The following is a 12,538-nucleotide window of genomic DNA, read 5'->3' as shown; positions in this document are numbered from 1 at the left end:
CTAAACTACCACCGTGCTGCCCCAGCTCAGGCAGCTTTGTTCCTGAAGGTACAGGTAGTGATCTCTGTGGAAAACAAAAGTCAGGGACAAGCAGTGCCTTCCCACTGGCTCTGCCAGGCAGCTGAATTGCCCTCTCCTCCTTGGAATGCACTGCCCTAGGATTGCTAAACTCAAGCAAGTCCGTGACATTACTGTGTATTTTTAAAAGCAGGTATTGCAGACTCTGCATGTTCAGCAATCATAGCAAACAGCTGGAGTCCTGGAAATGCCTTCTGGGCCTGGCAGGACACTTATGGGAGCATGCTTCTCTCAGCTGGCTCCTGGGGTATGGCACACAGATTGCTCTCAAAGGTCATCTTAAATAAATGTACTTGCCTCGTAATTTACAACACCAGCATTAGCCCCATGACCAATTAGGCGTTTTTCAAAGCCACTTCACATTTTGCAGACACATTTTGGATGTATCTTTATTTTCTCGTTTCTGCACTCTGCAGAGCAAACTGCACTCCAAACACAACTTCTCTGCTGTGCCAGAGAGCAGGAACTCATGCAGCCCAGGTTCACACAAACACATTTTCATTTGCAGACTAGGAGTGCCAAGGAGCATTATCTGATGATGGCAGCTTGATAAGCAAAGGTAGCTCCTTCTCTCTCAGAGAACAGATGTCAAAGGGAGCACAGCCTTAACTCTGACCCTTGTCTACACACATTCCCAAACCCTTCAATTACCTTTGTAGCAGCTGTTAAGGAATTATTGCTTATTCTACATGTGTTTCTACTGTTTAAGCATTTTTTCCTAGTCATGTTGGTCCATTTGTCTCTACACGTTTCATTTCTGACTTTACTCTGGAAAAGGAAGTCCTGATGGCAGTGCATTCTGCATGACAGACCCTGTGTCCAAACTAGAGCATCTGTAAGAGTCTGCAGCACTGGAGTAAACAAAAGAACCTCACATTGGTGATTTCAATTCCCTAACTCCCAGCAGCTTCTCCCTGGAACAACAGAGGGCACCACTCCTCACGCAAAATGCTGGAAGAGGAGCAGCCCTGCCTTTGAGTCACAGTTCAGGACCTAGAGTATTTATCTCTCAGTAGGTGATTGGGATTGAATATTCTTCCTCCCAGGAGGTTCACCTCTGCATCTCCTGCTCCCTGTGCCAAAAGCTGCTCTCAGAGATGTGTGCACTGTTCCTCTGGTGGATCTTGTCCTACTTTGCACAGAATGATTAAGCAGTTACTTAATGAGAAATAGCTTTAGCCTGCTTGATTAGAATCTGCCCTTGAGGAAGCCACCATGCCAGCTCCTACCCCTGCCCTGTGAAGATCTGTTTTTATTCCAGTGAGTTTACAACATAAAATGCATAAACACACAGTGTATCACGGCTGGAGCCTCAGTTTCTCCTCTCAGGTGGCTGTGTTATCTTTTGATCTTGCTGTTCTGTCCAACCAGTGCCACCATGTCAGTGCTGCCACCACCATTTTGAAACAAAGGGACCTACAAGAGGCTGCAGGAAAGATGGAGGGAGAATATTTACAGGGCCTGGAGTGACAGGACAAGGGGGAATGACTTCACACTGAGAGAGAGGAGGGAAGAAATGTTCTCTGTGGGGGTGGTGAGGCCCTGGCACAGGTTGCCCAGAGAAGCTGTGGCTGCTCCTGGATTCCTGGAAGTGTCCAAGGCCAGGTTGGACAGGGCTCTGAGCAAGCTGGGATAGTGAAAGGTGTCCCTGCCCATGGCAAGGGAGTGTAACTGGATGGTGTATAAAGTCCCTTCCAGCCCAGGCCATTCTGTGATTCCATATCACAGTAACAACATTGTTATTTCAGAAGAATCTTAAAGTTTAAAAACAGCATCTATTAAGGTTTTCCCTGATTTATTAACCCTCCAGCTGATGACCTCAGGGGTGTAATTATTAATTTCTATACAGAATTGGCCCATATATGCATAATGTTGCATTCTGTTTGCTCAATGTGCATGAGCAAAATTCCTGAATGACAGGACTCTGAACCCCTTGCAACCCTTTCTGAGAGGACAGGGGAGGTTTAGGTTGCATATTACAGAATCACAGCTGAGTTGGAAGGGACCCACAAGGATCATCAAGTCCAACTCCTGTCCCTACACACACACTCCCCAGGAGTCACATCATGTGCCCAAGAATTGTCCAAAAGCTCCTGGAGCTGTCAGGCTTGGGACTGTGACAATCCCTGGGGAGCCTGTTCAGTGCCTCTGGGGGAAGAACCTTTTCCTAATATCCACCCTAACCCTCCCCTGACACAGCTTCAGCCATTCCCTCGGATCCTGTCCTTGGTCACCACAGAGCAGAGATCAGGGCCTCTGCTTCATGAGGAAGCTGCAGAACTGCTGTGAGCTCTGACTTCACTCTGCTATTCTACAGCTAAACAGACCAAGTGCCCTCAGCTGCTCCGTGTGTGCGGCTTCACCTCAAGGTCCCTCACCACTCTCTTGCAGCATAATCTCCTTCCTACGTTGCAGTGACCAAAACTACACCCAATCATCAAGGTGAGACCGCAACAGTGCAGAGTAGGAAGAATTTGTTCACAGAAAGGGCGATCATACATCGGAATGGGCTGCCCAGGGAGGTGGTGAAATCACCGTCCCTGGAAGTGTTTTAGGAAAGGCTGGACGTGGCACTGGGTGCCATGGTCTGGTTGACGCGGTGGTGTTCGGTCACAGGCTGAACTCGACGGTCACAGAGGACCAGCCTAATCGACCCCGTGATTCTGTCAGAGGAGCCCTGGCGCCTCCCGCCGCAGGGGCGGCCATTCCTTCGGGGCGGTGGGGCTCCGTGAGGGGCGGCTGAGCGCGAGCCGCGCGCCGGCCAATGGCAGCCGCCGCCGCCCAATCCCCCTCCCTCTCTCCCCGCTGCGGGCGCGGCTCCGCTCGCACGTGCCAAGCAGCGTGCGCGGCGGTCACGCGGGCGCACGCGTGACGGCGGCGGCGGTGGCGGCCGGCGGCGGCGGCCTGAGGGGCGGGTGCGCACTTCGGACCGGGGAGGGAGCCGGGGAGGGAGCCGGGGAGGGAGCCGGGGAGGGAGCCGGGGAGGGAGCCGGGGAGGGAGCCGGGGAGGGAGCCGGGGAGGGAGCCGGGGAGGGAGCCGGGGAGGGAGCCGGGGAGGGAGCCGGGGAGGGAGCCGGGGAGGGAGCCGGGGAGGGAGCCGGGGAGGGAGCAGCGGTCCGGAGCAGGGCGGGGTCGCCAGGGAACCGGCCGGGCGGCCGGGGAGTCTGTAGCGCAGTCCCCGTGAAGCGGCCCCATGGCCCCCTGCGGTGCCTCCCGGGAGTGCTACCCGCACTGACGCGCCTGGTGCGTGCGCAGGTACTGCCCGAGCTCTCCTGCCCTCCGGACAAACCCGGAGTGGGGCAGACCTTTTCTTTTCACAGCATCACAGAAGCGTTTAGGCTGGAAAAGTCCTTTGAGATCATCGAGTCCAACCTGTGACCGAAGACCACCGTGTCAAGCAGACCATGGCACTGAGTGCCACATCCATTCTTTTCGTAAAAACTTATAAGGGACCGTGACTCCATCTCCCTGGGCAGGCAGTTTCAATGTCTGATCACCCGTTCAGTTAAAAAAATTTCCCACATGTCCAAGCTAATCCTACCCCTGTGCAGCTTAAGACTGATGCCCTCTTGTTTCAAGCAAAGCATAAAAAGATTTTCCATCTTTTTTTTTTTTTTTCCCAGCCTCTTTGTCCCACACAGAAGAAGAGAATTCAACTTACATGTTAAAAGGAGGCACTTTCTCCTACTGGTAGTCCTGAAAACACTTCTGGAACTCTTGCTGCCAAGAGATGATGTGGAATCTTCCTCACTAGAGAGATTCCAGAACCATCTGGATGCAAGCCTGTGCCATGTGCTCTGGGATGGTCCTGCCTGAGCAGGAGGTGGGACCAGATAACCCATTGTGGCCCCTTCCAGCCTGACCCATTCTGATATTCTGTGAAGAGAAGGGGGTTTTTTCCACATTTCAGGCTGCTTTATTGCTACAGAGTCTGCTCTTGCTGGCTTATGACTGTTTTTGGTGGAGGTACTCATATTCCAGGTTTTGCAGCTGGAACCTAGGGCCCAGCCTCAAGCTTTGCTGGAAGCTGTGATATCCATACCACAGAAATGCTGATCTGGGTCACTACTCACAGGTTCCAAACCTGAAACCAATGCACTGAACCCAACCACACCTATAAGTATTAGGCTCATGCAGAGGGGCTGCTGCTCCCACCTGGATGGGCTCTTTTGCAAACAACATCATATGTAAGGAAGGCTGTGGGCCTGCCTGCCACTCACAGGAGGGCTGGAGCCTTGGCAACCTTCTATGGTGAGAACAGAATCCACTTCAGCATCTGTTGGCTCATCTGGCTTTGTGCTGCAGGTATTAATTCAAATACACTTGGAGAGACAATTTTCTGTTGAGGAAGAAGGTGCCATACCTACATGGCTCTTTTCCTGACATTATTCCCTAGAAATTGCACTGTTGTGAGAGTGCCTTGGTCTCATCCTTATAAAACACCTTTCAAAAAGCCAAGTAAAAAACCCAAACAACCAACCAACAAGGCTTTATGGAGGCAGTAGAAACAACTCTCCTTGGTCCCTATGACCCAGTAGAGCTGCCTGGGATCAAATTCCCTGCTTGCTGAAATATAAGGGAATCTTTTCTCGCCTGTCCCAGGCATCACCTGCATCCTCTGGGGTGCCGGGAGGGCCATGCAGGGCGGGGAACGTTTGCAGCGGTGGCAGCAGCAGGTGCACTGCCACTGGGTGCCCGTGAGTTCAGCGAGGCAGAACAGCCTGTCCCAGGCAGGGCAGCTCCTGTAGCCTGCGGCAGCGCCGTCATCGAGGCTGCCCTGAATTTAGTGCTTGTGACAGACTGACAGCCCTGCAGGCTGAAAGGCTGGAGCCGCGGGAAGGATGCAGAGAGCGGAGCAGCTCAGCTCTGCTCACATCCAGCCCACACGTGTCCAGGCCTCACGCAGCTGCTGCTGGCAGCAGGTGAGCCACAGGCTTGTCTCTGCTGCTTCCCAGCGAGCTGCTCTGAGCCTGCAGGAGAACCAGAGACAGTCAATAGAGATTCAGACTTTCCTGAGTGAAACTGGCTTTAAAACATCCAAGGCTTTTTTCACAGAGAAAATTCAGCATTTTTGTTACTTTCTTTCTCTGAGGTTGTACCTTCATGTTCATTTCTGCAACTAGAAGGCAGGAAACTTCTCAAAGAAGGCTGGCATCACATGATTCCAGGAGCTGAAGTTTGAAGGGAAAAGGAAATGTGTTGCAAGACCCAGGCTACAAGGCAGGCCAGGAATTAAGAGGTGCTGAAACACACCATGTGCACAGTCCCCAGACTTGCTGGATGTCAGACATTCAGTCTGCCCCTACTAAAGTGAAAATTAAACAAACAAGGCCCAAACCACAAACTCGGGACCTACTCCAAGGCCCACTGTGCTCCAGAAAAGGAATCATATGGCAGGTCAGGCCTTTCTCAAACAGGGCTGATAGTCAAGATCTGTAACTGTAACACTCCCAAATATAAAAATATCTTGTCCTTCTGTTGAAGGTACATTATATTGCCTTCCATTGGCTTAACAATCCCAACCATCTTGATTTAACACACTTTATTGGCGCTGTCATGCCACTATGATATACTGGATTATAAAATCTGTTTTCAGCATTTATTGCTTAAGAAATCTAGCTTGCATCACTTATCTTGTGGTTTATGGGACAACAGAATATGGATTCAAGTGTAAACGGTAAATGTAGCACCCAGTCCTGCACTCTCAGTGTTTCCCTAAGGGAATGGGCATTTAAAGGTGGGAAGCTCTTGTCCCATGTTCTGTGATTGTTTTTAACCTCAAGAAAATTCAAGACATACAATTGATTTAGACTCCAAAGGGATCTGAGGAAGCCTGAAATTTAATAATTAAGGCTGACACTAGGGTCCCTCCTTGTCATTTGCCTTTTGCCTCCAGCAGCAGTGGGTTATCAGCCTCAATTACAAACCTTTTTCCCATGTTTGCTTTCGTTAGGCATTGGGATTATCAGAAAACACATAATTTGTCTTTATGTTTTATATCATAAAATGTAATAGATTTCACTGTAATAGATTTCACAGTTGATGCTGCAACTTGGCATGAAGTCATTTGGCACTTTTAATTCAAGGGCTAATAAAAACAAGCCTTCCTGTTACTGTACCTGGTGAATACTGAAATTTATAAAGCCTTCTAAGGATCTGGGTTTATAGCCCATGAAACCTGAATGGATTCATATTCTCAAAGGAAGAAAATCTGAAGGAGACCTAAAGCCTTGCTGACGTTCAGGTTTTAAGCTGAGCTCTTCATGATGGGCACAGGTTTTTATGAAGTGCTTGTGGCTCCAGCCTTTTTGTTGGGGCAGTGATCTGGCGGGAAGAGCTTTGCACTCAGTTAGGCCGATTGCCCAGCTGGCAGGAGGACTTGGAATACACAAGCATCTTCATCCCAGACTAAATGCTGGCCTAACAAGTGTTAAGCTGTTCAAGTATGCAGGTCAAAGTTACCAAACGGAAGGGCTGAGCCCAGCTCACTTTCATTCCTGTGAAAACACAGTAAGCAGAACCAGATCTAAAGACAGATGGAGGCAGACACAAACTTTTTCCCATTTCCCTACCTAGTAATTTACTTTGTCAGGAAAAGTGGTGCACTGTGGCAGCCTTTGGTCCATTATTTATGGAAAAAAAAATGTGTCCATTGGTATTTAGATAGTCTGCCTGTATCTCTAATTGGAATTAAATTTACTACAGCTTGCATGTGAAGATGCCTCTTTCTTAGCAATCCAACTCGACTAATTTAAAAGAAGTGCTTCTTTTTCATCCAATTTATAATTCATCCTGTGTTTTAAGGGATTGATGGAATTAACACGAGTTTTAGGAACTTTTTATTCCATTCCAGCTTCATTCCTTGTCACTGTAGTCACCGGTACTGGAGAACCAGCAGAGGGAGCACGGAACGTTCCCCTCATCTCTCTCTTACGTAAACACTGGCTACTGTTTGAGGCGTTCCTTTAATTTTATTTCCCTTCAATAATTTTTGGAAGGAAAGGTGATCTACAGCTCTGCTATTCAATCTGTTGAAGCCTTTAGGATGCTGCATTTCCCTGCTAGGAATGATCTGCCTGCTTCCACCACTCCATTCCTCCTCTCCCTCTCTCTCTCTCCCTCACCACAAAATATTTGGTTTTTGTACAGTATTTCCAAGCTGGGACACCCATCATTCATTCCTGCAGAGATTATGATACGTCATTAGATTGTTAGGCAAATCATAAAGTTTGTTCCTTGTGAGCAAAGAGAGCTCCCATGCAGCACCAGGGCTGACAAGTGTTAATTTTAAAGATTAGTATTTTGCAAAAAGAAGAGGAAAAAAGTAGATGTCAGGAAGAAACCTGTGTGTTCCACACTTTGCTTTGTGAAGTGAGCACATATTAAACCAGAGTTTGCCAGAGTTAAAGGAAACACAGCAAATTCAAACCCAGATTAAAAATGTGAATTAAATCATCAGCCACTCAATCATACAATTTGAAGCTCAATGCACCAATTATTATGTATTATCATTGCATTTTAAATTAGTAGACAGCCCCATTTTGTATATTAAAGTTTTTATTCCTTATTAAGAATTTTTTAAATCACAAAATAGTGTGGAAATATTTAGATAATAGAATTCATGGAGCGCTGGAAAATACTGAATATAAAGATTGATTTCTAATGTATCACATATTAAACTGTTCTAAAACAGCTGGTTTCTTGCAGACAGGATTTATTTTTTTAAATAATTTAAGACAGCATAAGCTTGTATCAAGCATAAGCATTGTAACAAAAGTGCAACTTTTTAGCAAATCTTCCCAAAAGATATTTAACTCAAAATATCATTAACACATATTTTTCTCCCTACAAAAATAGCATGTCAGACGTCATTAATTGGATGTATTAACAACTATTTACATACAGCCACTCTGTAGGCTAGTAAGATTTTTTTTTTTTGTAACGTTGTTTAAACACAGCGTTTGAGGCAAACAGTAGCAACAGCAGCAGCAGATGCACCAAACGGACTGACGGACTCCGGACACGCACACACTCCTTGCCAGGCTGTGGTGTCTCACCTCTTACATAACATTCAAGTGAGATTTCTCAAAGTGCTACCTTGGCAACAAACTAAAAATATCTAGGCAAGGTCTTAGTTTAAGCCTTATTATCTGTGTGATTATCTGGTGTCTGGTTTGTCTCCAGAAAGGGAAAACGCGGTATTTGAGCACGGGATGAGGGAAAAACCCATATGGGAAACTTACCCCAACTGGGTTAATTGTTTCTGGTTGCACAGCAAGGTGTTTATCTATGGCCTCCAGTTTGTGTCACTCGGAATTTAGGACAAAATGAGTTCAGGCTGACAAACTGCTCTGTGTTTTCTTGGGGGAAGAGAAAGGGGTTTCTTTTTGTAGTTCAGTGCAGTAACATTCATTTTATACAGCAAGGTTTTGGGGGGGAAATAAATCTCTTGTGAACATACTGAATTAAATAAAGATGGGGTGAGAACAAATGCACTTGCCACACCTGTATACCTTAGCCAAAAAAGAAATTAAAAAAAAAAAGAAATAAACACAAGGTTATGTAATGGGTCTGACCCTCCTTTCCTTGCACACCCAAAACTTGCTGGAGCCAGCGGCATCCCCGGGTGCTCAAGGCACTGCAGGTTTGGGCTCAGGGTGCATCCTCCACACTCCAGCTCTCCACAAAGTGCTAGCACAGGTGCTGGGCTCTGCCCTTCCTCCCTCGCCTCGTTCCCCGCCCTCACCCTGAACCCATCCAGGTCTCCTGGACAACAAGTGCAAGTTCCCAAGTGGAACTTAGGGACACACTGTGTAAACCCACTCCAAATAAGGTGCCACATTTAATTACTCTATATATATAGAGAGGAAAAAAAACCAAAAAACAAAACAAAAAAACCACCGGATCCTTACTATGTTTTCTTCCTTCTTCTTCTTCTTCTTCTTCTTTTTTTTTTTTTTTTTTTTGTTATCCTTATTTATGCATTTATAAAGCCAAACATTAAAAAAATACTGAGTAACAAATTTTATCCTCGACGGTCCTCTGCGGGGGCCGCTCCGGGACCTGCCGCCCCGGCAGCGGAACACCCCCGGGCCAGGCGCGACATCCCGCGGCCGCCAGCTCTCGGCGATCACCGGCCCCGGCGACCCCTGCCCTCCGTAGGAACCCGGGGGCGCAAGTGCGGGCCCGACGGCCCCTCAGTCCGAGGGGAGGGCAGCGGCGGCGAGGAGCCCCCGGGGCGTCTCACGGGCCCTCGGCGCAGGGCTCCTCGGCAGCTGCGGGCTCGGGCTCCTCGCCGGGCTCGGCGGCGGCAGCGAAGGGGTGCGGGAGGTGGGGCGTCGGGGGCAGCCCGGTGGCGGCCGCCGCCGTCTTCTCGGGGCCGAGCACGGAGGAGAGGCAGGGAAAGGAGGCGGCGGCGGCTGCCGCGGCGGCGGCCGTCTGGGCCGAGATGCCCGGGTAGAGGAGCGGGATGGGGGCGGCGGGGTAGAGATACTTCTCCAGACTGCTTTTATCCAGGAAGGGCTGCATGTAGGCGGCGGCGGCCGAGGGGGAGATGAAGTAGAAGGGCAGGCAGAAAGGGGCCGCCGGCGGCTGTCCGAAGGGGCCCCCGCCGCCGCCCGCTCCCAGGGCCATCAGCGAGCCCAGCAGGGCGGCGTCGGGTCTGACCAGCGCCGCCGCCGCTGCCGCCGCCGCCGCCTCGGCTCCCCGTGCCGCTAGCCCCGGCGGGCCGGGCATGGGGCTCCCGCCGCGATCCAGCTTCAGCCGCTTGGGCGCAGGGGGCAGCTCGTCCCCCGACGGCTCCTGCTTGATGGCCAGGGCGGGCAGCGCTCCGCCAGCCGCCGCCGCGGGGCCGCGCTCGGGGCGCGCCTCGCCCTCCCCGCCGTAGCCGCTGTCCGTGTCCGTGTCGGTCTCGGCGCTGAGCTCGGCGGCGTGAGTCCGCTGGATGACGGGCACGCAGTTAGCCTGGCCCTCCGGCTTGTGGCCCGGTGCGCAGGGGGGGGCGGGCGGGGAGGAAGAGGAGGAGGATCCCTTGCTGAGGGGGCCCGGCGGTGGGGAGAGGAGCTGAGGGCCGGAGAGGAACTGCGACGAGATGGAGTGCAGGTGGCCGAGGAGCTGCGCGCATCGCTGCTCGCGGGGGGTCCAGCTCTCGAAGCGGGAGAGGTACTGCAGCACTTCCTTCGCGCACGTCTGGAAGCCCGAGTGGAAGGCGTCCAGGTCGGCCTGCACCGGAGACTTCATGGACCGCTCCCCTGCGGGAGAGACCGAGCGGGGACAGCGTTTACCCGCGGCTCCAGCATGGGGTGCCCCGCTCCGCGGCCCCCCCGCCCGCCTCCGGTGTGCCCTAGCGGCGGTGTCCCCCAGACCCCGCTTACCATTCTGCAAAGCAATTATCTTCTGGTGCTGCTGCTCTGTTAAGGCTGTTAGCGCTTTCAAGTGCTTCAAAGTCAGTTCCAGCACCACCGCTTTCTCCAGGTGTCCCAGCGTCTGCAAAGGCAAGGGTAGGAGGCGGCTCGGCTACCTCCCGGCACGTTTTTGCTACCCTCAAATGCCACCTCCATTAACTTCGGTGAGACCGGTCCCCGAGGCATTAGGGGGACGGCGGACGGGCAGGCTGCCGGCGCCTGCATCTGCACGGGCATGTAAGCTCCTGGGCACCTTACCGTTAGTTTCAGATGCTCGGGCAGTAAATCCTTCAGCTGAGCAATGCATTCGTTAATCCTGTCTCGCCTCTTCTTTTCTATCAATCTATGTGGCAGTTTGTACGTTTCCTAATTAGCAAAACCCGGAAAAGCCAAGTGTTAGGCAGAGTCCCTCGGAACGCTGATCAAAACCAAAACAAATGTCATGCGGACCACATGCCGCGCAAATTATCGTCAAGGCACCGCTCTCCCGGCCGTGCCAGCTCGTTCGTAAACCCACTTGTGATTCGGGAGGCAGGTTGTATGCGCAGCCCCCCGGGGATGCTCTTGGGAGCGAAGGTACTCTGCAAAAATCAGCAAGCCCCAATTAAGCGGTTAAGCCAGAAGAGAGCCCCAGAAACTTATCCTTACCTTGCTGTCGTCCCTCTTCACTCCTCTTTTGGGTTTGCACACATACAGGGCAGGGTAGTCCAGCCTGGAGAAAAACAGAAAGATCCAGCATCGGCAAGGGCAGCGATAGCTTGCCTAGCACCTCCTCGAGTGGGCACACGGGCGCCGAGCACTCTGCCCGAAGGGCCGGGCAAGGGCTCTCCCGCGTCCGCCAGCGGAGGGAGGCGGCGAGCCCCGCGCCCCGCCGGGGAGCCGGTGCCGCTCCCAGCGCTTCGCAGCACTTTCTCAAGAAGACGAAACGCCGTAGAGATACGAGACGGAGATAGTGCCCCGGCGCCTTACCCTATAAAATCCCTATGCTCCAGTAGCTGCCTCTCCGGCAGGCGGGAGATTCCTTCATCCATGTCTGGCAGCGGCTGATGTTTCGTCGCTGCTTTTTACTGAGCCTGCGGGATGCTGAGATCAGTCTCGGGAGATCCGCGAGCGACGCTGCGCACATGCAGCCTCCGTCCCCCCTCTCCCGTCCAGTGGCCAAAAGTGTGCGGCAGTTCGTCCCCCTCCTCCAAGTGCCTCCGCCGCCGCTGCCGCTCCCCCCTGCCCGCCTTCACTGCGCTCCCTGCGCACACGCCCGCAGCTCCCGCCGTCGCTCCCGCCGCCGCCGCTCCTGCCCGCGGGGCACGCGCGCCGCCAGCCAGCTCCGCACCCGGCTCACGTGCGGCGCGGGCGGGGGCGGGACCGGGGAGGGGACGGGGGGGTCCCGTCGCCCGCCCAGGGCCGCCCTGCGAGACAGCGGCGTCCCCCCGTGTTACTGCTGCTGCCGCTGTCGCTGTCACCGTCAGCGTTACCGCCGTGATGATTGCCACTCTCGCTGTGTTTTTATGATTTTTCTAATTTCAATAATTATGAAATAATTGTACTCTTATTATTGTATTTTTTTTTTTTTAATTTTCATCCAGGGAGGAGACCCGCCAGTGGAAAACGTGGCCACGGGATAAAGAGGGTAATAATCGAGCCCCTCTCTTGGGGGGGTGCCGTTGGGGCGTCACGTTCGCCATACGTTTTCTGTAGATTTCTGTAGGATGCGTGGGAACGAACAGGCGCACGCACACGCGTGTTACTGCGCGGAGCGCTCCCTGGCCCAGCGCCGCCGTGCCGCAGCTCTCGTCCCCCGGTGCTCCCTCCCGGCCTCCGCTGCCCGCGGCAGCTCTCCTTTCTGACCTTTGGACGGGAGCCGGATCTGCCTGCAACGCCAGACCGCGGCAGAAGCGCTCCTTCAGTACAGACGGACTCACGTATAGAGGCACATACATATAAAAATATGTCTATCTCTAATGTAAACACATCTGCTGTTGACGCTGCCCTCTGGCAGCCCGCATCCCTGAGGGGCGCAGGGGATGACACTGGCAGAGGATTTGCACCGGTGCAGCGTG

At 52.3% G+C, this 12,538-nt stretch overlaps 1 protein-coding gene and 1 long non-coding RNA gene across 4 annotated transcripts; one reads left to right on the top strand and one right to left on the bottom strand.

The window, feature by feature from the left end:
- The first annotated feature begins 2,144 nt into the window (after positions 1-2,144).
- On the top strand, positions 2,145-6,795 carry LOC135300837 (uncharacterized). Of its 3 annotated transcripts, none has more exons than XR_010362607.1 (2): positions 2,145-2,520; positions 3,702-6,795. It is a non-coding gene; the product is annotated as an uncharacterized LOC135300837 (long non-coding RNA). The 3 variants fall into 3 exon arrangements; XR_010362606.1 differs by lacking the exon at positions 2,145-2,520 and adding an exon at positions 2,961-2,993; XR_010362608.1 differs by lacking the exon at positions 2,145-2,520 and adding an exon at positions 3,261-3,333.
- An 822-nt stretch (positions 6,796-7,617) lies between these two features.
- BHLHE41 (basic helix-loop-helix family member e41) lies at positions 7,618-11,987 on the bottom strand. Its single transcript, XM_064420763.1, has 5 exons — positions 11,451-11,987; positions 11,130-11,193; positions 10,740-10,847; positions 10,452-10,563; positions 7,618-10,328 (listed from the first exon to the last, which is right to left on the bottom strand). The coding sequence occupies exons 1-5, from the start codon at positions 11,510-11,512 to the stop codon at positions 9,322-9,324; spliced, it is 1,353 nt and encodes a 450-aa protein (XP_064276833.1). The 5' UTR covers positions 11,513-11,987; the 3' UTR covers positions 7,618-9,321.
- Positions 11,988-12,538: the final 551 nt, after the last annotated feature.

The sequence above is a fragment of the Passer domesticus genome, chromosome 5, assembly GCF_036417665.1.
Source record: "Passer domesticus isolate bPasDom1 chromosome 5, bPasDom1.hap1, whole genome shotgun sequence".
NCBI classification, from domain to species: Eukaryota; Metazoa; Chordata; class Aves; order Passeriformes; family Passeridae; genus Passer; species Passer domesticus.
Note: the sequence above shows the minus strand (reverse complement) of the source record. Positions and strands in the feature narration are given on the sequence as shown.